Source organism: Belonocnema kinseyi, chromosome 3, assembly GCF_010883055.1.
Source record: "Belonocnema kinseyi isolate 2016_QV_RU_SX_M_011 chromosome 3, B_treatae_v1, whole genome shotgun sequence".
In the NCBI taxonomy this organism is placed as follows: Eukaryota; Metazoa; Arthropoda; class Insecta; order Hymenoptera; family Cynipidae; genus Belonocnema; species Belonocnema kinseyi.
The window spans coordinates 75,607,309-75,632,582 of NC_046659.1; the positions used below are offsets into that span (position 1 = coordinate 75,607,309).

Below are 25,274 nucleotides of genomic sequence, written 5' to 3' on the forward strand. Positions count from 1 at the left end.
CGACTTGACTCTATAGAAAATTATTCAGAATGGTAAGTTTTTTTCGCAAATCGAATATAATTTTTATTCAAAATAACCAATTTCGTGTAAAAAGATATCAATTTAACCTAAATGCTAAAATAACGGGAAAAGAAAATTCTTGAGAACCTTTGTATATTTGAAATCTAATAACTTTTGATAAAAATGTCAATTCCCAGAGAAGAAACGTATATTGCCTAAAATTGATAAAAACTGAAAATTCCTCTATAAATTGCATCATTTTTGTGTAAAAATTACCATTTCCGATCCGAAACAATAACAAAATTTAAAATTTTTATAGATTGTAAGTTTTTTTTCGAAATTTTATGATTTTACATTAATTACTTTTTTCACTACTAACTTCCAATTAAAAGCACTGAAGGACGATGTAAATATTTTCAATAATTTATCCGATAATTCAAAAGTTTTCATTTAACGATTACAAATAACATCAAAATAATATAATTCAAATGATAATTTTAAAATGAGTACAACTTATTAACCTAATGATAAATTAATATAATTTAATTACAAAATAATGTAAAAATATAAATTTTTGTAAGTATTAAAAAAATGTTTAAACTTTAATTTCCTCACATAAATATGCATTTATACAAAATCGCAAATACACGAATCTGGCATTTCTCACGGTCTTATTTCTTTTTTGGAGGAAGCAATTTTCCGAACGAGCGTAGATGAATGAGCGAATGATTTTTCGAATATATAGCGTAGATGTCGTGTGAAATGAGGAACGGTTTCCGGAGCGGGTAGTTTGTTGGCAGCCAATCAACGAGAGCGATTGGTCGAAAATTGGCTCGGGAAAGCTTCACAGAGGTGCAAATATTTCAGAGTGCGCGGCGAACTGAGATTTTGGGTGGGAGCTTTTTGACGTCGCGAGCTTCTTATATAAAAGACGCTCGGCGTCGCGAAGCTGTATTCACAATCCGCGCACCGCATAAGAATAAATAATAAGGAGTGCTACAAACTTAAATACGCGGGGTTTTGCGCCGGTCTTTTTGTTTTCAATTCCTCGAAACAGTGACAGTATTATTTCGTTGTTATCTCCAAATTATTATTTGTTTCTAATTTATTAATAATTGTGACCTGTTGAGAGCAGAACAATGTCTGACGTTATTGTTGTGAGTATCATGTTGGTATATTATTTAGTTTTATTTATTTTTCAAATTATCCAAGTCAATTTTTTATTGCAATTCCATATTGTTTAGTATTTTAAAACTAAATTTCAGACAATAGGCACTGAACAATATTTTTAAAGTGATAATCATTTATTTCCCATCTGTATGATATAAAAGAGCGGCATAACCCCATTTTGAACCGTATTATTTTAAAAAAATGCTTCATGTAACAAAGAAAATTTTCTGCATTTTTTATAATCATAAAGGAAACATCCAACAGTAAAAACATACATGTTTTTTAACTGAAGAAAATTCAAATTATATTAAATTTAAACAGGGGAGACAATGGTTAATTAAAAGCACAAATACACCTGATATAATTATTAATAATTTTAATTAAATAACAAGTATAGTGGCCTTTCTAATAATTAAATTAAAAGCATTGTTTTAATTACATTACATTTTTAAATCAATAATTATCTACTCTAGGATCATTATCTATTGCTGGGTGGTCTCCCATATAATAATTCTTCTTTTTAAAATAAAGTTATAAATTCAATGATAACAAAGGAATTTGAAAGGTTCAAAACTGGTGAAATTTGAATAAGAATGATATAGCATTTAGCATAATTGATAACTTCCACTTGTAAATTATCGCCAACGAAATATGAATGTAATGTACGACATTTATTAGAAAAGTTTGTCAGTCTGCCATCAAAATCGCTTTTATGGTCAGGGCCACTCGAGGGTCTGGCAAATTGGAAATCCTCCAACATTCCACACCGATCAGACTCTAAGATTCGAGAAATGTTTAATACTATTTTTTACTTTTTCATATATGTAAACAATAAAAAGTTAGATAGCTATAGAGTAAAATTCTTGCATAATTACACGTGCAGAAAACCTCAGGCATTTGAATGAAATATCAATAGATTATTGGGCAAGGATATTACAAAAGCAATAGAATATTTTTAGTTATTAAAAAGTCAATCAATTAAATTATAATTAAATAATAATTGATTTATTGATTGAATTAACTGATTGAAATAATAAAATACTTATATTGTAACAGTCTCATTCAAATTAAAAACAGTAATCAACTTTGTACTTTTCGTGCTATATCTTAAAGTGTTTGAAATTTCAGACAATATAAACACAGAGTTAATTTATTAAATAAAAGGTACATTTTTAATTTAGAATATTAATTTTTTATCACAAAGACTAATTTTTAACAAAATACATGAATTTTCAAATAAGAATGAGAAAGTTGAAACACACAATAGAGTAGATCAATTATCTGTTAAAAATTAATTTAAAAGAAAATTTAAAAAATAATTTTCAAGAAAATAGTTAAATTTTTAGTCAAACAAGATGCATTTTTTAACTTAAAGTGTAATAGTTGATATTTTAATAAAAAAATGATTTTTATTTTAAATAAAAAAGTTAAATTTCTCAGAGAAACAATTAATTTAAAACAAAATAGTTTAATTCTTAAATAAAACAGTTTGTATTCAAAGAAACAGTTACATTTTCTACAAAAAAGATGAATTCTCAACCCAAATTCTAATAGTCGATATTTCTTACCAAAAATAATATAATTTCAAATAAAAAAAAGTTGTATTTAAAGAAAAAAAACTGATTTGATATAAACTAAATGAATCATTAACAAAGAAGATTGATTCTCAAGCAAAAATTTGCACTTTTAACCAAAGAAAGATGAAATTTCGGCTGAAATAGATTAATTTTTAAATCAAAACAAAAAAACATGTTAATAAATGATTTCTATTTGTTACCAAAAAAGATTTTTTATTCGAGAAAGAAAATGTTTAAAAAGTGTTAAGTTTTTAATTAAAAAAGACGAATTTCCTATAAAATCCCGAAGAGACGACATTTCAATTTGAAAAAACATGACTTTTTAATAAAATTGTTGAGTTTTCAGAACAATAAATATACGTTCAATCCGTAAAGATGAATTTTTCACAAAAGTACGGAATTTTCAACCCAAAAATGTTAATTTTTAATAGAAAAGTCTTTTTTTTAAGTATTCGATTTTTTCAACCAGACCAGTTGAATTCAAGCCAAGGGAAGAATTTTTGATGAAAAGGGATAACTTTTTAACCAAGTCGTTGATTGTTTCAACAAAATAATTACATATTTAACTATAAAAGATGAATTTTTTTAGAAAAGTGTTGAACTTTAAACCCCGAAAAAAAGATTAATTTTTTTACAAAACTATCAAATCTTCAACTTTAAAATATGAATATTTCATGAAAAAGTGGATTTTTAACCGAATAATCGAATTTGTGAACCAAAATAGATTATTTTTCTACCAAAACGGTCCAATTTTCAAGGAAAAGGGTGCCTTTTTAACAAAGTTGATGAATTTGTTAAAAATGTAATTACGTATTTAACCCAAAAACATGAATTTCTTAGAAAATAGTTAAATTCTCAATATGAAAAATATTTATTTTCAATGAAAAAGTATATTTTAAACCAAGTAGTTGATTTTTTTACAGAAGTTGTCGAGTTTTTAACCAAAAAGACGAATTATTTACCAAAACGCATGACTTTTTAACCTAATTGTTAAATTGTCAACATAATAATTACATTTTCGACAAAAAATAGTTGGATTTTCTGTTCTGAAAGACTGCTCAGCCTGAGATAAATAAATCGAAATTTCGATCATTTATAGACTTATGAATAATAATTTTAATAAATATTGAAATTCAGAGAGTGCAAATAAAAAATTGTCCTAAACTTTTATTGATTTTGATTATAATTTCTCATATTTAATTTTTCATTAAAACTTAAATAAAGTAAAATAAACAATTTCAACCTTGAAACGATAAAAGCACGCGGAAATTGCAGTCGAGGTAATTTCTACTTATCGATGGATTTGAACTTAGAAGCCTTTTCTGTGCAACTAATCTCGCTTGAGCAACATATATTTCACTTTGCTTTATAGTCAGTTCCGCACATTGTGTTGAAAGTGAGTGAGATACTCGAGAAAAAATATTTAAACTGTTTGATGGTAAAATAAATATTATATTAACAATAAATGAATTCGTATTAATTAATTATTTTAAATAATTTACAAGTAATTTTCTCCTAATTTGTTTGTTTTAGGAATCGTTGGGTGCTAAGGTGGCTCTGTTCAACCAACATGCCAACAATCACCAGAGTGGTCAAGCCAAAAATCCATTCACTTCCGGTTTGAATATTGACAAGCCAAAATTCTCAAAAGAAGAATATGGAAGGTAAGAAATTTATTCTCTTTATCTTCTCATCGAATCCATTTCAAATGAAAGAGATTTTATTTGAAATCACAGAAAGGCTCGGCGACAAAATATGTAGCTTTTAAGTTGTTTTTTTTACACTCTTTGATATAATTCACACATTAAAATTTAATTTAAAAATTCTGGTGATTTATACCGTCTTCTTTCGAAATCGGTAGGAGAATTTTTAAAAGATTCAAAATTAACAAAGTGACGACGATTTGTTTAAAAATATAAGAAGTTGATTTCGACAAATTTGGTAATTTATTTGTTGAATTTGGCCTCATAAAAGAAAAAGCTCCTTTCAGTTTTATGCTAACCAAATCATTTTTATGGCCAGAATATTTTTTGTATATAATAAAACTCTTGTATTTTTCTTGAAAACAACTAATAATACAACAAGATTGACTTAAAAGTTCGCACACCTAGAAGAGTTCCACAAAAAATGTTTCTGGCTCTTTTTCGTAATTTCTTGCACCGCTGACCGGAAGTATTCAAAAATTGGACTTACAGGAAAAAATGCTTTCTGTCTCAAAAATGATTTAGCCAATATAAAATTGACACGATCACGTACTTTTGTTTAGAAAAATATAGTTTAAATTAAACCAATAAATTGCTTCAATAACTAAACATTTTTAAAAGGAAATCAAAGCAATTACTAAACAATTTTTTAAATGGAGAAATTCTTGATTTTCGTGTTCATTATGCTCATATAAATAAAAAAATATTACTAATAGTCTATTACTAATAATAGAAAAACTGAAGAATTTAGACAAATAACTAATAAAAAGAATTTCTAAAAGTAATTCAAGTAAAAAAAACTTTATATAACTACATAATTTGTTAAAATTACAAAAACTTATAAAAAATAGTGCATAAAACTCCTAAATTTTGTTGACACCTTCTCAGAATTGAAATTTGTCATAAAGAAAATTTTAAAATACTTATTAATGTAAAAACTATAAACTAACAAGCAAAATTTTTACGCATTAAAAAATTTGAGCCACACCTGGGATGTGTGTACGAATACTATATGAAATGAAAGAGAAAGAGAAAACGACCCATGTATAGTTAAATTTCTTAAATCCAGAAAAAATTCGCTGGGCAGTTTGTTATTTTATTTCTTTCCGCATAATTAATTATTTTATAAATTTTCCGCCCAAAATGTCGCTTCTGAAATGGTATCGCCAAAATTGGAAGGTTTTCCAAAGGTCACTCATATAAAAGCAGGGAGTTTTTTCAAATATTTAAATTTAAATGTTTAATTAATTACATTTTTTTATCTCAAATGATTTAAGATAATAAAAGAGCAAGAGAAATTTCTTGCAGAACTTTTATCTAAACCTTTTCGTATATATTACATGACTTGTTCTATAAGTAGTAGGACTGAATTTATATTTTTCATTTATTATGGAACAGATCCTGTGTTTTTCCGCAAATAAATCCAAAGCTTCAGTTTTTAGAAAAAAATGTTTCAGTCTCGAAAACCGTTTAGCCCAAATAAAAATCATAGGATATTTTCCTTACAGAAGGCAAAACTAATAAAAAAATTGGCAAAAATAATTAGGCCTGGATTTCCTATGAAAACTTTTATTTATATTTTCAAACAAATCGTTGCCGATTTCGAAATTCTTTCAAATTTTTCTGAGTGAATATTTTTTTCTCAAAGCAGATAAATAAGTGTCGCTCAATTTCCTTTAAAAACTGTTTATTTTGTCTCTGAGAAATGTTGTGACTGGCAGTGCAAAATCTGTCTGATTTAAAATGTGTTAGATATACTGGTTATTAATAAATTAGTAAATAAAGCTTTCCAAAAAACTATTTCGAGGTTTAAAAACAATTTTTTTTCGCGTTAGTTTCTTTCGTAGTAAATCAAAATTTAATATCTCGTGTATGTCCAATATAGTAAATAATCATTTATTTTTAGACCAGTTGCTGGTTCACTTTCGGACATTCGAGGCCGCAAAGCTTCGGCTCACATCGTCAAAGAAGTTCTGGAGCTTTGCGAAATTATCTACCAAAATGGAACACCTTGTCGGGACCAGCCTGACGTAATGGGAATAACTTTTGGCGACCTCTTCAACATTTATAATTACATCAATGATAAGTGCGTTGGACTTTTATTGCGGGCCAGGAAGCAAAAACTAGTCGAATTCGAGGGAGAATGTTTGTTCCAGGTAATAAAATCAAAACAAAATTCATCATCAAAAAGACATGAAGAAAAAATTATAAAGATATCAAAATTGAATTCGAGCTGATTTTAAACCTCAATTACAAAGAAGTATAATTTTGTAGATAAATTATTTTGAATTCATAATAAATTTATTTTACAGAGGAGGGACGACAACGTACCAATTTTCCTATTGAAACCCATCAAAGAAATCAGAGAAACTTTCAGGCAAAGGTTGGAAGATATGGCAAAAGAGGCTCCACCAAGTTAATAAAATTTTTTGTTATTTAAAGAAATTCCTACTTTTAAGCGGAATATTCATCGTGTAATTTATATGAAACGCTACGGGTTAAAATCAATTGCACTAAAATCTGTAAATTACTGTTTTTTACGTTCTCATCACCTACGAGAGAAAGTATTCTTTATCATGAAAAAGTGTGAAGAACAATTTCTAAGTATGAACTAAGATTAGTAAATGAGTGAATTGAGAAGAATGAATGAAAAGATGCAAATGTGGTGTACATATTTTTTGAAAATCAAGAATGGATAGGAAACGTGATATAGGATACTACTAATAAAAATGTTTTTACAAAACTCAAAATTTTTTTTCCAACCCCAATGACTCTGAATTAAAAAAAAACTAGAAAACTGTGCATGCTAAGCGCGCACTAGTTACCCTTCCTTTAGAAAATTAACTCTATTCATATCCTAATCTTTTATTATAGATTTTACAGGAAAACTTGTATGATTTAAGAATTTTGTATATGATTTACAGAAGACATCGTACTTTTAATATTTTTTTAAGAATTAAAAGACATCAAAAATACTTGTTCAAGGTATTTTCGGATGAACTATTCATCAAGGTACAATGAAATTCGACTATTTGAATTTGATTCGGATTTTTTGCCTGGCTCAATTAACCGTCTTTTCTGGGCATACTTGTCACATAAACTTATTACATTATTTTGCTTTCATGTAAAAATTTTGTTTTTTGAGTTCGAGAGGAACTTATATTTAACATTATTATTTAAGATCAAATTGAGCAAAAATGGTTTTATTCAAGATCGATAGATGAAAAATGAAAAAGTCTGAAATTTACCGGGTATTTAAATCAAATCTTTTTTCACACGTCCCGTGAATTTCACTTTGGTCCCATGATTCATCTTCTGATATAACTATTTGATTCAATTTGCAAATTTTTAGCTAAAGGTGAATAGAGACTGAGAAACTTTTTTATGGTACAAATTTGAACTGCATAATTGAAAGTGGAAGTAATTTGTTAAAAACTCATGTTCTTGTTGATTAATCATTTTAAATTTGAAAATTAGATGTAAATTAAATTTGTAATAAAGTTTAATAAGTATAGAATTATTAAAGTGTATTTTATGTGACTAATTCCTTAAAAATTTATTTAAACTTTTCTACAAAACGGCCCTCTATCTGTATAATTCCCCACCAAGGTCAGTCCCAAAATTGGTCCAGTATCAGAGATTCACTGTATTTGGTTAAAAATTAATTTTTTATTGTAGATGCATCATTTTAGACAAATCTTATATTATTGGTTAAAAATATACAAAAATTCGTTTTTTTCTAGTTGAAAATCAATTTTTAGATCAACAATTTTGCTATTTTATTTTCGCTTGAAAATTGATTATTTTAGTAGAAAATATATATTTTTGGTTGTAAATTCAAATTTTTTGCCAAAATTCGTTTTTATGACTCAGAAACTCTACATTTTGACTGACATTTTTTTATTTATTAAATACAACATTTTTCTTGGCTTTAAGTTTAACTCTATTATATAAAAGTCGCATTTTTTGGTTGATTTAAACAGTATTTTTATTGAAAATTAAAATATTTTTTTATGGAAATCCCAATTGTTACCCTTTTTGTGGAGACCTCATTTTTTAAAGCCAAAGATTCCTCAGTTTGATTGAAAATTTAACTATATTGCTGTATATTTCATTTTGATTTGTTAAAAATAATTAATTTTTATAGAAACTGTAATAACAAGATTTTAAATGATTGAACCATAAATTTCTTAAGTCCTGTCATGCAAAAGAATGTGACAATTTTTGTCACGACCCTTCAACTGAAAGTCAATTCTTGAGTATGTGTGTGAATTTCACATAATTTCTTTAAAAAAATTTTCCAATAGTTCAATCGGCATTCAGGTAACGCGACTACGCTTTCGAAAATTTCTTGACACAATTATTTTTTAGAGAAGGATTATTTTTTGAATTTGGGATAAAGGACTTGAAAAAGTCTAAACATAATCGCATAATTTATATATTGTTTGTATATACAGTCACTTTACAAGGCGCTTTTTTTGCGCAGTAGCAGGATTCAATCGCAATTGTGAAGAACGAACATTTTACAGTGTTTGCATTCCACGTGTTATAATAAATTACGAAACTCAGAATAACTTACGAGAAAAGTTTCGAACTAGCTTTAAAAGTAAAAATTTCGTCACTTAGTTATACAACTTCTAAACTAATCGCTGTGGTCCTGAAATTCTCTGGCATACTTTCGTGTAAGCAATGTTCATGTCTAGGATGGCAGTAGTAGAAGAATTTTCCTTCAATGGTTTAAAGACCCATTTTTAATTGAGCTGGAAAACTATTTTTGTTTTGAAACTTGGAAGACTCCAGGTTTAAAAAAATCGAATTTGAAAACAGTTATTTTGAAAATTGTACATTTAGCTCAATTGTTAAAAACTAGTTAACCACGTTTAAGAGAAGAGAAACCATTTGAAGAAGTAATTTCTTAAAGACTTATTTCTAAAAACACATATTTTTTTACAAGTTTCGAAGACAATGTTATAAGATTTCTCTTCTGTTTTCTTTTCCTCGATTTCGAGTCATCATTGGTCGTTGATAATGATCGATACGGATGATATGCATCGTTACAAGAAGACAGATATGGTGTAAAAGATCACAAAAATTTAGGACAAGTTCTAAATATAGTGGCAGGATATGTAAGATTGCTTGAAAGATAAATTTTCGTTTCGATACAAACACCGCAGATTTTTTCGCCTAAGTTTATTACAAAGCTACACCTGCTCATCCAAATTTGCAGAAACACACACATATAGCTCAAGCTGCTATACAAGTATACAACTTGCTCTATAAATATTTAACAATTACAGTTTTCGCAATTTGCAATCATTAATGAGATTTTCAATCTCAACATTCATAGGCTCATTTTTTGTGAATATATCTATAGTCTACACTTTTGCAAATATTGAAGTTACAGATTTGTGGGGTTAAATCAAATTTTCGTTGACTAGTTATTTATTCGATTTCTTAAATTTTGATATGCTTATAATTCACTATAAAAACTGACTGAATCGAATATCTGAGAATTTACAAAGTCAGTTTAAAAATTTGTCGAAATTCATTTTAGGTAAATGTAGCAAAGTGTAGAAACTTTCGAATTAGGTACAAATTTCAGTTCCACGGAAACTAAACTAAATAATGGAAGATTGTGTGTGTTAGGTTTTCTTTATTGGAAAGAAAACATTATAGGGAAGTTTCACCTACAATATCACAGACAGAATAAATAATTGATATGTGTAAAAATTCGGTCTGATATTCTGAAACTATTTCCAGGGAATTATAATTTTTCAGATCAATAAGACAAAAACTATCGTTAAGGGTTCGTACTTAAATTACGTAACAGCTTAAAGAGGAGGAGGCGTGTCCTACAATCTTGTACGTAATTTTTGAAAATTCGCAAAAACTTCCTCCTAAAGATTATATTTTTAGTTTCAAATTTTATTCTTTGCTTAAAACTTTAACAATTTTCTAAAAGACATCAACTGCGAAAATTCAACTTTTTTTTTGGAACATGGACCTTTTGTTAAAAATGCACATTTTGTTGCTGATAAATGAACTGAAATTTTTTTTTTTTTTGAAGAAAACTATTTTTCTTCAAAATGTTCTTTTTGTTTTTAAAGTTCATATCTTTTAGTAGAAATATTGCATCTTTCTTGAATGAAAATAAAAATATTTTCTTGAAAATTAAACTATTTCCTAGAAAATTTACTTTTTTTTGAAATTCCTATTTTTGTGCTGAAAAGTCAATTGAAATCTTTTTGGATACAAATTCGACCTTTTCTGATAATTTGTCTTTTTAATTTCAAAATTCACCTGTTTTATTAAAATTTTCATTTTGCGTGAACAAAAATGCAACTGCTTGGTTGGCAATTTAAAAGTCTTGTTAAAAAGTGATGCTTTTTAGTCAAAAATCCGACTATAAAGGATAAAATTAACTTATGGTTTACAATTCTTATTTTGGTTTTTTAAAAATTTATCTGTTTTAAAATAAATTTCAGCTTTCCTGAAAACAACTCTTCTGTTTAACTGGAAATTGAACTATGAGAGAAAAATGTACTTTTTGTTTAAATTGAGTATTTTCGTGTTGCAATCGGAACAGAAATATTTTCTGTAGGAAAATTCAACTTTTATTTGAAATATATTTTTCTTTAATTAAAAATTCATCTGTTTTAAGAGAAATTTTATCTTCCTCGGCTAAAAATGCAACTGTCTGGTTGAAAATTAAACTATTTTGTTAAAACGTTATACTTCTTGGTTGAAAATTCGACTTTTTTGTTGAAAATTTTACTATTTCATTGAAAATTTACTTTCTTTTTAAAACTTATATTTTGGCGTTCAAAAATTATTTGAAATCTTTGTTGGATAAAATTTGAACTCAAAGAAAGTGTCGTTTTTTAAAAAAATACATATATTTTAGTCAAAATTTAAACTTTCTTGGATAAAAGTGCAACTATTTAGTAGATACTTCAACTATTTTCCTGAACATTTATCCGTTTTGGTAGACAAAAATTCGTTTTTTTTTTAAAGTCCACTGGAATCTTTGTCGCATGAAAATTAAACTATTTTTTAAAACATTTGTTTCAATAAAAATGAATCAGTTTTAAGAGATATTTAATATTTTTTTGGATGAAATTGTAATTATTTGTAAGAGAATGCAACAAATTTGTTAAAAAGTCATCCTTTCTTTTGCTAAATTTGTCTTTTTGGATTAAAAATTCAATTCTTTTCGTAGAAACTTAGTTTTTGATACAAAATTTATATTATGATCGTCAAAAGTCAACTGAAATCTCTTTTAACAACAACAATGTAATTCTTTGTTTCAAAATCTATCTTTTCAATTAAAAAATTTATCTGTTTTAGAATATCATTTTTTCCAGAAAAATGCAACCTTTTTGTTAAAATTATTCTTGTTTGCTTGAATATCCAACTGCTTTTTTTGAAAGATTTAATTAATCACTTTGTTAAGAAATAATTATTTTCTAGAAGATTTGTATTTTTAGTTCAAAATTCATCTCTTTCGTTTAAAGAGGAACTATTTTATTAAAAAATAATCTTCGGTTTAAGAACTTAATTGTTTGGATGAAAATCATTTTTTTCTTTGGAATGAATTTTTAAACAGGAAATGTGACTTGGTTTGAAATTTCATGTTTGCTCGGTGAAAATAAATTAATTTCGTGGAGAATAATTTTTTTGCTGAAAAGTTATACATATTTTGGCTTGAAAATTTATATTTAGATAAGTTTTATTTCTCTCTCGAGTAAAAAATCTTTATTGGTTGAAAATTCCTCTTTTTTTGGTTAAAAATTCTTTTTCGCTGTATAAATTTCATCCTTTTTAATTTAAATATAAATTTATCCTTTAGGTTAAAAATCCTTTAGATTTATCCTTCAGGTTAAAAATTACACTATTATGTTCAAAATTTAATAACTTCGTTCAAAATTCAAACATTTAGCTAAAAAGTTATCTTTTATAGTAGAAAAGATATTTTAGTGTTTAAAATAAGTTAATAGATTTAAAATAATTTCTGGGGCAGGTTACATAATTTAAGTACGGCTCCTAAGCTAAATAAGAGATCAATTCTTTCTACTTTTCTCAGTTTCTTATCTCTAAATTGCATGCAGAGCTTATAATCTGATTAAAAGTCAATTTATATTTGACAAATTGATTGTCGGTCACAGTAAATTGAGTGCAATTCAAAAAGCATCAAAACCTCTATCCTCATCCCTATAACATTTTATTTCCAAAAAATCTACTTTTCCAATAGACTTTCGTAAAAATTAAAAAATGGAAAACGTTCGTGAAAATTATGTCGTTGTAAGCCCGAAGACTGAGTTTTGAACTAAGTTTGACTTAGGTCGTTACGATCATTAGGTGATATATATTACACTCTATGTGTACAGTAAGCGGCAGATAATTCACCATCCATGGAGTAGACTAGCTTATCAATATTATTTACAGGGAATCTGTATTATCGTAAGAGAATAACAGAAATTCTTAACGTCTTTTCAGACTAGATGGAACTATTAATTAAAAGATTTTTTAATTAAATTTTTTCTGAAAAAATGATCTTCCCATTCGCTCCGTTGGGAATCGAACGATAGAACTTCCGATTGCCGATCGGGCGCTTTTCTCTTCAGTTGCTACAGAGATCGAAACAAGAATCTTTTTTCAGAAATACATGCGTTATTTTACGTACTTCAATTTTTTTAAGGAATCTGTATTATCTGTAATTAAATTTTTTCTGTCGAAAAAAGACCTTCTAAGCGGGAAAAGCACACGAGAAGATCTTTTTTCATAAACAAATTTTTAATGTATCGCTCCATCTAGTCTGAAAAGACTTTAAGAATTTATGTTATTTTCTGATGATAATACAGATTCCTTGACAAATCTAAATACGTAACATCCGACGAAATAATGCATTTATTTATGACAAACGATTCTTCTTTCGATCTCTCTAGTAGCTTAAGGGAAAAAAATCCGAGCGGCAATCGGAAGTTTTGGGTTTCGATTCCAGCGCAGCGAAGAAGAAGATATTTTCTCAGAAAAATTTCAATTTAAAAAATATTATTTACAATCTCAAGTATCATGATTCACACGCAGACAATATACACATATGTTTAACTTTTTTCACTCACACTCGTTTCACAGGCGGCAATAATATTCCTAGTGTGATAATCATTGTTAATCTCGTTTTAAAGCATACGTTTGTGTGTACGAGTTATCCTAAGTAGAAATTATGTTCGAGAGGTATCCATTGCATGGAATGTAATATCAATATTTTTATAACTACTTCGTCTAGAATCTCATTTTTAATATAAACTATTTCTCGTCGGTTTTTTTTATAAAAAGCCTCGCCTATCTTAAACAATGTGGTCTCTACTGGCATAAATCAACAGTCATTTAAAATACTTATTTCTATCTAGGGAATCCACAATGATAAATCTCTCTACCGAACACTCAAACATAACACTGATTAAGTTCTTTTTTTCATCCGTATTAGTCAGTCTTGGCATCGTAACTTGTTTAGGTGCGTCAGCAGCTAGTTAAGGGCTAAAGTTCTTGCACTTTTTTTCTTGTTCGTTTAATTTCTTGCCAACTTACTCGAGTCTAAATTGTACGTATACGCTTTAAATTTCCGTAGGTTACTACTTATTCACATATATCATTCATATATTTATATCTCATACTTATATTCAATTTTTATATCTACTATTTATATTTAATATTTATATTTGTATATATACTTTGTATATTTATATTTGCGATCATACATACAGGGTGTTCGCAGCTCTTTTCCTTAAAAATATATTATTGTCCTTCGATGAAAACGTAGCACTTGAACTCATCACTCGATCTCGATAAATCGTTAAACGGCTACGAGGCACAGTCGATCGATTATTATCAGACTTATTTTTCTTGTAGACGACTTGGAGAATTTTGAGGTCAGAGAACATTTGGTTTTCGTGTAATACTTTCTTGCTGATGTCTGGTCAGCTCGCAGGTGGAGCGATTCCTGGTGGAAGTCCAGCAGCCAGCGAAGAATCGAAACTTTTATCAGACGAATCAATCGTCAGTGGCTCGTTATCATACGTCATTGTCGTGACAAAATTCAATTTTTCGTCTCGTCAAAGGAATTCTTCTTTTATCGGCGATGAAGTCCGTGACGCACCCTTTAACCCCGTGGAATCCTGGCTTTCCGCCTACGAATAGTTTCCCATTCGTCATTATGACGGTGGTTTCCGTTGCCATTTTCACAGGAGGTTCGTCGTCGATTTGTATTATTGTTGCTTTTCGTCTCCTGGAAGCTCGTATGTGATGGAACACGCCATCATCAATTTTCTCCTGAAAAAAAGGAATTATACTTTTTTTATTTTAAGAAATTTAAATGTGATTAAAATCAAATTTAAAAACCTATTGAATGGACATTAATTAAGTTTATTTACATAATTCATGAAAATAAAACCAAGAATTCAACGACTAAATTTGGACAACCACCATAAAATGTCCCTATTGCAATTTGAAAAAAAGATAAAAATTTTCCTAAAAAAGAAAATACCAAATCCCCTTCCTTCCCTTTTTCATTTTATGCGTATTTTTTATTTTTATTATTATAAAAAAACAGTAAAAAAATATTCGCAAGAAATAATCTGTTTCGTTGCTGTTTCTGCCTGCTCAACATTTTCTCGCTTCGATAAGGGTGCTGTATGAGTGCCAAAACGTTTGTGATTATTTTTTACTAATGATTTTTTATTATTATATGATAATAATAAAAATAAACAAGACGAAAGAAATGAAAAGAAAGAAAGAAGGGAATTTGGTTGATTGCCTTCTTATTTTTCTTTCTTCTTTTTTATTTTGGTAAAAAAAAAATTTTTGTTTTAGGAAAGTTTTTATCTTTTTTCAATTGCTATAGGAACGTTTTATGGTTGTTGTCCAAATTTAGTCATTGGATTCTTTGTTTTATTTTTAGAAATTCCGCACATTATGATTTTTAATTACAATTTATTGAATACGGTTACACCCGGGGTTGCTCAAAAATGCCAATCTTGAAGTTCCGCGACTGTCTCTGACTTCTCACTGATCAATTTTTTTTATTTTCCTTGACCATTCTAAAATTCTTCTTGAAGGTATAAAAACAACCTTACACCTAGGAGATAAATAATATTGATGCAAAAAATGTATTTTTTAAAAATTTATTTTAAACACTTTTGTTGGCAACAGTCAGATAAAATTTCATAAGGGATAATCCACAAATTCCGTAAAACATACGTAAAATACATGAATTTTCAACGAAATAGTTGGGTTTTTAACACAAAAAGATATTTGTAAAACAAAAAATGAATAGATTATATTTTCAGTTGAAAAAATTGACTTTCGACCAAGAAAAAAAGAATTTTCAACAACATTTTCATCCAAAGTGATTTATCCTCGATAATAAAATCAATTCTCCACAAATTTGTAATAGTTGATATTTCCACTATAAATATTTTAAATTTATATGAAAAAGGGTTGAATTTAACAAAAATACGAATTTTCAACAAGTTAGTTGAATCCTAAACCAAACAAACTGTTTTTTAAAACCAAAAACATCAATTTTAAACAAGAGAGTTAAATATTTAATCAAGAGAGATTTTTTATTTAATAAAGAAAAAAAAACCTTATCCAAAATGTTCAATTTTCAAGCCAAATATACGAATTTGCCGCAAAACAGTTAAATTTTTAACCCGAAAACATAAATTTAATTTTAAATCTAAATAGGAGAATTTTTTAAACAAAATTAATCAATTTTTAATTAATAAAGTTAAAATTTAAAGAAAAATATAAATAGTTACATTAACGATCACAATGAATCTTAAAACAAACAAATTAATTTTCAATAAAATAGTTGAGACTTTAACCTAAAATTGAGTTAACAGTAACAAAAACTTAATTTTCAACCGAATAAAGTACGTTTTCAACGAATTAGGTCCATTTTCAATCAAACAAACGAATTTTTAACCAAGAAGATTAAAATTATATAAAAAATATAAATTCTCTACAAAAAATGAATTATTAAAATATTTAGCAGAAGAAATTAGCTTTTTTAAAACTAAAATTATGAATATTCAACCAAAAAGTGAAATTTTTTTTTAAATAATTAAATTTTCAAACCAAAAACTAGTTTTCTATGTAAAAGACCATTTTTAAACAAAATAAACGAATTTTCTACTAAAAAATAGAAGATTCCAAATAAAAATAAAAAAAAGTTTAATTATAAAAACGTATGTTTGGCGTAATAGTAAATTTTTTTCCTTACATCAATAAATTTTTAACTAAATAAAATATGTTATAAAAGAAATATGTGAAATTTTCACGAAGCAACCGACAAAAATGGAATAGTTAAATTTTTAGTTAAAAAATGCAATAATAAAAAACTAATAATTGAGCAAAGAAATAAATTTTCAAAAAAGCAGATAAATTTTTGCTAAGAAAATAAATTTGTTACCGCAAAAGATTTATCTTCAATTAAATATTTAAATTTTAAACTAAAGAAGATAAATTTGCAAAGCAACATGGAATTGTTGAGTCCTTAGTTAAAAAAATAATGACCACGCCCTTACGCGATGTCAAATATTTATTCCCATTTAGAATAACAATAGACCCATTAGAAGTTTCAGCTAGACGTCCACGAAAAAACCTGATGGACACATTTTATATTCTGATTATGAAAATCACATGAATACGTCCTCCAGTTTTTTAAATGGTTTACGGCTTCAAAGAGTACCTCTAGAGATATCCTAGACGAGTTCAACCCCTGAAAAATTATCACGGAACCGGAAAGGTTGATAGAAAATTTAAAAAATTGTATAATTTTGATTTTATAATATTGACACGTACTCTACTTGTCAGAGAAATTTCTTCATGCTTGCTTTTGTACGATAGGACAATGTATCCTCCGTGTAAAGCCAAGGTGAGATGTTCAATTTTTCCTCTTCCAATCCAGGCAATCAGACCTTCTGGATGTGTGGTTCTTAATCTTAGCTCGAATTTATTCGACTGTTGTCCCCTTCGTCTGAAAAATAAGATAACGCTTATAATAAAAAACAAAAAATATATTTAAACTTATTCCATATTGTATGCTACAATCTATCGAAAAAATACATGCTATAAAAGGAATAAGCAAATTACATAAGAATTAGGTGGCATAGTATGAGTAATTCTTATCTTTATACATAATAAATAACCAACTCTATGCAGCGTATTTCAAGAAGATTGCAATTTTTAATTGATAGACTCATTCAATTAATAATGCAGAATCTGCCTGACCTGATTATGAAATAATTGAACTTAAGCATAAAACTTCTAGACTCCAAATGCATATTCTGGACAGACAATTTAAATATTTAATTCCGTTTATTTTAAAAGAAGCTTTCCTCCAGATATTAATGAAGATTGAAAAGCTTTTCCAAATTCACTTACTCAGTATAGTCATAATGTTCATATTCATAGTCGATATCTTCCTCTAAGTCGTAGTCGGAGTAAGAATCATCACTGTACTCTTCCATAGTTATGTTAGTAGAATTAGCACTAATTGCAAGAAGAATTAGTTAAAAATAGGGGTTAGTAAAAGTTTCACACAAACACCAATCGTTAGTCTCATTCACAATTATTTACTTCTCATATTATGTAAAACAATTCCATTGATAAATAAAATTTAATTATTTACCTCCTTCCGAATCGATGCTTGAATTGAAGGAAGTTTTCGCCGTTGAACCGAACAGGCCTTTCTGCTATTTCTCCGCCAGAAACATCATAGCCCATGACTGTAAACATTTTATTAAATAAACGTCTTTTAATTAGAATCCATTAAATACAATAGAACTTTTTATGGGAGACGGATAGGTACTAACAAAATTCACAGTGCAGTCCATTGTATCCACTAGCGCATTTGCAAAGGTAACTATTTAGAAGAGGCAAACAAACTCCACCATTGTGACAAGGATTTTCATTACTGGGACAAGGTAGTCCATCGTAAACTTCGGTATTGTGCTGAGTGAAATTCGCAGCGAGATTCTGATACGTCTTACCGTTCACCATTAGCCTTTGAATTGCTCCTTGGAGTCCAGTATAGGCTCCAGCTAGACGATGAACTTCTCGCCAGTGTCTGGAAACAAGAAAATTAAAATAAGCAGCATTGATAAATAAAAAAACAAGGTTCATGATATCTTCCTTTTAAGACACTTCACAAAACTTTCAGTACCACTGATAAAATTCGGATTTAGCCCCAGTAAATTAATAAATTTAAGCACTCACTTTACACCTCCAACATAGAGTGGGGTCTCAAGATTCAACTCTGTTAGTGGACTTCCTGACAATCCTCTTGCCAGAGTTCCATCGTCAAGTTGAAGCAAACCTTCCCTTCCAAGTCTGCTAATCCTAACACAATGCCAACTACCCAGAGTTACAGGATCAGGAGATGAAATATTGGCTATTCCACTACCAAGATTAAACCGGAACTCCAACTTGCCATGAACGAGGTTCAAGCTGATGAAGTCGCCTCTTCCATTATTTAGCTGACCATTGTAGAGAAGAAGGCCATCATTTGCTTGTGTGATGAACCATAGTTCTATCGAGAACGCTTTGGAGACACCCTCCAGGCATGGAAGTTCGAGAAAACCGTCGCCTTTCATCTCAGGAATCAGAAACTCTGTCAACTCGGCATCCACTGTGAAATAAATGATATTTGTCTTAATAAACTATTACCAAATTTCCCTAACTTATTTTCTCAATTCATGATTCTACTTACAAATTTCACAGTGTTCTCCAGTTCTTCCAGGAGGACACTTGCATACATAACCACCCTGTGGCAAAATATCGCAAGTTGCGCCATGTTGGCAAGGTTCTCCCATGCAAGGATCCAAAGATTGCTCACAATTTTTCCCCGTATATTCGGGAGGACATATGCATTTATACTCAGGAGGCTCGTATTTCGCCACAGCATAGTTTTCATGACTGTAGTTAAAATCAAGGTCGAAATTGTAATCACAATCTGAAGTCGAGCAACGTTTTTTGGCATTCTTCCTGGACCTTTTTTGTTCAATTGACTTACAGTGAGAACCTTTGCATCTGACAATGTTCATGCCACTTTTCCTTTTTCCTTTTCCCTTTTTCTGTGGCTTGTCACATTCGCGATTGTCACAGAGGTCTTCTTCAAAAATTGGTTGACATGTGGCTCCATTTTTACATGGGAGATTTGAACAAGCATTGTCTCCACACTCCTTTATGCGATACGTTTCAAGAACATCTTTGTCGTGGCCAATGTGAAGATCAACAGACATCCTATTAATTTTTAATTTTCGGATGCACCCCAACAGACCTTGATTTGTACCAATGTTTTCATAGATTCTGAAAATAGGGTTGAAGAATTCATTAGTTTCTGGAACCATTTGTCAAATTCTGAATGAGATTTTTAAGATAAATCTAATTACTTGGTGAAATTTGTAGGTACGTTTCCAACGAAGGTGTCTTGATTCAAGTCCAAAGACTTTAGCATTCCTTGACTCTGACCAGCGATATCTTCCCCATCGTTAAAAATTAAGACGCCATCTTTGTAGTACCTCTTCGCAGCAACTCGATGGAAAGTTTTCATCTGTACTTTTTCCGGAGATGTTAGAATCACTGGGCCATTTCCTAGGTTGTATCTAAATTGGACGTATCTAAAAATTAGAAAGGAGTTCCTTGATTAGATGCTATAAAGAGTGTACAATTTGGATTATAAATTTTGTTAAAAGCACAATGTTTTATCAAAATTATTAGAAACTTAGAAAAGATGTACCCATCAACGATTGCTAAAGAAATGAAGTCACCACTTCCATCTGTTTTCTGTTGATTATAAATAAGAATTCCATTATCAGCGTAGGTCTTAAATTCAACTTCGATGCTGACTTTGTGGTAAGCCTTCAGTCTGTTCATTCTAACATAGCTTTTTCCATCGAAAGAAGCGACTTCATAGTCCCTCCTGTTAATTTCCTCATCACAAAGTAGACCAGTATAGTTTGGTCTGCAGATGCAAACAAAGGTAGCACTAGGTAAATCGATACAGGTCGAAGACATATGACATGGGTAAGACAAACAAGCACGGAATTCTTCTGTTGACGTGACTGGAACGTAGTTTGCTGAAAATAAAATTACTTTCTGTCAGACAACTTCAGTTGGACCAATTGAAGCATTGTTTTTCACAAAATAATAACAAGTTAAATGCAAGGTTTAAGAAGTAATTGTTTAACTGATTCAGGTTTTTTATTTTGTACATTTTTCATTCAAGAAAAAGGGGCATTTTAGTTTTTTTTTTAAATATCAGCGCTGCTACAAAATATGAATTTTCAAATTTCCTGTCAGTCCTGGACTTTTCCCGAAATAAATTTATTATTATTCCTGACGGTTATGAATTTCTCTTTAATGTATGAAAAAATGTGCACCGAGGAGATCAACAATGTGAATGCAACACAAATTTTTGTTTCAAAATTTACCCCAAAATGTATTTAATGATAAGAGTCATACGGTATTATAAAAGGGGGTCTCCTAAAAGTACGTAAGGTGATTACTGTATCTTAGAAAATCTTATGTAGGAAAAATGTTTACAATAAAAAAGAAAATCCACATATATTACACCGCAGAGGTTATGAATTTTCAACCAAGAGATAAACTTTAAATCAAATAGTCGATTGTTCTGCCATAAAATCTTCAACCAAAAAGATTAATTTTTTTATGAAGAGCGGAATTTTCAACAAAATAAATGAATTTTAAACTAAATGGGTACAAGTAGAAATGAAGTAATTACATTTCTTATTTAAAAAGAATTTAACCCGAAAAAACGAATTTTCAACCAAATATTTCAATTTTCAGCCACGAGTTCACTTTTAACTAAAATTAAAAATCTTCAAATAAAAAAATTAAATTTTAAATTTCAAACAAAAACAGACGAATTTTTTACCAAATAATTGAATTTTCAACCACAAATATTGAATTGCTACAAAAAAAACGAAGTTACAAACAAAAAGATAAAGTCTCAACCAAGATGATTTTGCTTCTACAAAAAAAGGAGTTAATATTATTAAAATAAATTAATTTTTAATCAAATAGTTAAGTTTTTAAGCAAAATAGATGGAATTTCGACAAACAAACAAAAACGAGCACAGAAATACATTTTTAAGGAAAAAGATAAATTTTCAGTGAAGAAGCTTATTAGATTTAGGAGCAAACAGTTGAATTATCAATGAAAAAAGGATTTTTGACCAAAATAAATTAATTTTCTACTAACTAGTTCAATTTTTAACTTTTATTCAATGAATTTTCAAACGAAAATGAAATATTTAACTTTTGAAATAAAAAATTAATTTTTAACTAAAATTAAAATTCATTTGCAATAAAAGAGTTAAATTTGCCACGCAAGTAGTAAATATGACGAAAAACGAATTTTTAACAAGCTAAACACGAATTATGTACAAAAATGTTTAATTTGTAACCCGAAAATCAGACTTTTTCACAAAAATTTAATTTCCTGCCAGATTTAATTATTCACAAAATAGTCGAAATTTGAATGAGAAATATGATTTTCAAGAAAAACAGTTGAATTTTCTACCGAACCGTTGAACTTTTATGCCGAATAGATAAATTTTTTTTCAAGCAGGTCCATTTTTAATAAGAAAACATACATGTTCTACTAAAATTATGGATCTGCAACTCAAAAAAAATTATTTGAAAAAATAGTTGATTTTTCAAACAAAAATACGAGTTCTTCGTTAAGAAAATTGTTCAATTTTAAAGCCTTTTAAAAAGACGAATTATCTATAAAAAACTTTAATTTTAAGCCCGAAAATATGATTTTTCCACAAAAGAAACTAATTTCCTACAAAATTGAATGATTAACTAACTAGTCGAAACTTAAAAAAAAATATAATTTTTCAAAACAAAAAGGTTAATTTTCAAACATATAATTTTTTTTTCTATAAAAAGATTCAAATTTTTTGCTAAAGAGATTAATTTCGTACAAAACAGTTAAATGGTCAACTGAAACTTCGGATCTTTAACAACAAAAAAATGGTTTGAACGAAATAGTTGATTTTCCAAACAAAAATGTAAATTTAAAAAAAAAATGTAATAATTGATACTTTTATCAAAATAGTAAAGTTTTTAACTCGAAAAGGCGAAAATTGTATGACACAGTTGAATTTTCAACCACAAAGAATGAGTTTTAACAAAATTATTTAATTTTGAATAAAATTAACTTTAGTTTTTGGAAAGTTCGTTAACTCTTTCTGATTTTATCGCGCATTTCCTGATTTTCAAGTATACCCTGGTTTGTAGCAACCCTGATATAAGTAAAGGGTTTTGAACAACTTTTTTTTAAGTGGGAAATTATTTAAAATATTTTAGTTGAAACTTTTGTTTTAGTTTTCAATGCAATATTTAGTTGTGCTCTTACCAAAACATTCTTGTCTGTCACTGGTCTCAGCATATCCATCTAAACAAATGCAACCTCCATTAATGCATTCACTATTCGGGATTGTGCAATCTTTATCATCAGTGCAGATATCACCAAGCAAAGCTGTTACAACTCTTATTGTTGCTGGCGTTGGTCGATAAGAAGCAGCCACCCCTGCAATTAGACAATAAATTTGAATTTATATATTTTTTTATTGCGTTTTTCAATTTAACGGTGTTAATATCATATTCTATTTTTATACTTATATTATTCAAATTTAGTTCCAAATTACATTCAATTACAAACAATTTGTTAGTTACACAAATTAGTAAATTAGTAAATTCAATTACGAATATGCATGCGGAATGCGGCACCCCAGTTGTGGATAATAATTATGTGTATGTTGAATATGTTGAATTGCAAAATGAGTGCTGAGCCGTTTAAAAACATGTCCAATCATATACCGTATTCATAAGAGATCGAAGAATAAAAAAATGTCACGAACCTTTTTTTAAGTTGCATGTAAAAAATATTCAATTCAAAAATCATCATAAAAATGTGGCTCTTAGTCGAACTGAAATTTTTAATCGTTACCATTGTCGAAAATTGTTTGAAATTCCATATCGAACGGCCAATAATAGATTTTTGTTACAACTTTCCTAGACCATGTAACAAGTTGAAGTCGAGATACAAAATTCGGAAAATTCCTTCACTTTTTAAAAAAATTGTTCATACGTTACATTTTCTTTAGAAGGTTAAAAATATCTCTATTAGGCGTAGATTCGGTGTAAAATTTCATAACCTTTTCAGATTTTTTTAAAAATGTTTTTACATCTTGTTTTAAACGAGTTATCACATTTTTAAGTCAGCACTGGTTTTTATTATTGCTCGCGCTAGTTATACTAACAATTACCGATGATAGTGTATATTTTTTTGGAGTTATTGAAAATTTATTAACTAACTTACCCTGTTTTAAATTTTCCCGGTCAATTGTGATCGTTTCTTGGTGCGCTCGATGGGTATAATAATATCGTGGATCTGGTTCAGGGACCAGAAGATGTCTTGTGGATTTCGATAATGGAGAAATGGCAGCTGCGGGTTGAGTATACTGCACAGCTGTATATCTCTTCACGGGAAAATCTGTATTGACCGTGGGGTCATCTGAAAATAGTAAGGTTCCTATTTTCAGATACGAACTGTGACTGTCTATTTGATTCTTATAAATATGAGACTGAAAATGTTTTCTTTTATTCCGCATATTCCATTCAATACAAAATACATTTCCAAATAGCAAGACAATCAGATTTCTACGAAACACTATTTCATCTTAGAAAAAAATAACTAAACGAATTTCTCAAAATATGCGATCTATTTCAATATTTTTGAAATATTTATACCTGGCTGAATGTGTCAACCAAATGATCCAAATCGGATTGCATCTGCATTTACCCAGTCATGAATAAATTATAGATAATTGGTCAGTTTAAGTTAGCTTCTGTGTTAATTAGCTTCAAATTATTCATTAATTTCAGAGTTAATTTTAAATTCATCAATTTGTGCCAGAGAGGTTTCCAATTTCACATTAGAGAACGTTTTAGTGACAATTTTGATTATGTTTCATATCACCGATATTGAAAATTGTAAAATTAATTTAAAAAGATAATTAAAGGGGATAACGATGGATAAAAGTAGAAAGGAAATCAGTCCCATAGCAGTTTTAATTTCCTACTTTGCTATCGATTGAGAAGAGTTGAAAAGTTGAGCTGATCCAAATGAAAGTTAAAATCCAAGTCATTCTCCTGCAGCTTTTATGTACTTTTTCTACTTTACGATTATTATTCTGTGTGCTCGATAAGCTCGTTTTAGTGAATCGAAAGGGAAAGTTTGCAGGGGTTGATGAGAATTTAATTACTTTCCGATTATATCGTAATACCTGTTATTCGCAGTCGACGACTTCCTTTACTTTTTTTCAACGGATGCCCATGCCCGTACTTTCCTGTTACGTCTCATTTATTTGTATCCTTATTCATTTATTTATTCATTTCCGTCCTGTTTTAGTCGAGTAACAGGGAGTAGAACAAAGCAAAACTTTGCAAGGGACTGTGAATGCGGAACTTTAAGGGAATGAGGTAAAGGAGTGGGAATGAAATTGCCGGAGCTTGTTAAGTTGAAAGTCCTAGAGAATCCTTATAAAAAGGTGGAAAACCTCGAAATAGCATTCCGTGTTTCAGGTTTCTTCATTTCATGTATTCTTCTTACAAGCAATTAAATTGCGACTATATTTCTTCCGAATCTCTCAAACTTTTATTGCAAATTTTATTTCTTATTTTTCAGTAACGAGACATTTTATTTTTAAGGAAAAAATAATAATTT

At 28.6% G+C, this 25,274-nt stretch overlaps 2 protein-coding genes across 2 annotated transcripts in view; one reads left to right on the top strand and one right to left on the bottom strand.

Moving 5' to 3' along the window:
- Positions 1–942: 942 nt before the first annotated feature.
- Positions 943–7,193, top strand: LOC117169363 (actin-binding Rho-activating protein-like). Its single transcript, XM_033355708.1, has 4 exons — positions 943–1,157; positions 4,281–4,411; positions 6,357–6,606; positions 6,763–7,193. Exons 1-4 carry the CDS (start codon positions 1,140–1,142, stop codon positions 6,868–6,870), a joined length of 507 nt encoding a protein of 168 aa, XP_033211599.1. The 5' UTR covers positions 943–1,139; the 3' UTR covers positions 6,871–7,193.
- A 5,061-nt stretch (positions 7,194–12,254) lies between these two features.
- LOC117169543 (agrin-like) overlaps positions 12,255–25,274 on the bottom strand; it is an 818,564-nt gene continuing 805,544 nt past the window's right edge. The window contains exons 17-27 of the mRNA XM_033355964.1: positions 23,868–24,062; positions 22,902–23,075; positions 20,253–20,592; positions 19,906–20,133; positions 19,224–19,822; positions 18,731–19,142; positions 18,328–18,581; positions 18,144–18,240; positions 17,897–18,004; positions 17,315–17,489; positions 12,255–14,779 (exon numbers count right to left, since the gene is read on the bottom strand). Of these exons, the coding sequence (XP_033211855.1) occupies positions 14,522–14,779; positions 17,315–17,489; positions 17,897–18,004; positions 18,144–18,240; positions 18,328–18,581; positions 18,731–19,142; positions 19,224–19,822; positions 19,906–20,133; positions 20,253–20,592; positions 22,902–23,075; positions 23,868–24,062 (2,840 nt within the window). The 3' untranslated portion in view covers positions 12,255–14,521. The remainder of the gene's footprint in view (positions 14,780–17,314; positions 17,490–17,896; positions 18,005–18,143; positions 18,241–18,327; positions 18,582–18,730; positions 19,143–19,223; positions 19,823–19,905; positions 20,134–20,252; positions 20,593–22,901; positions 23,076–23,867; positions 24,063–25,274) is intronic.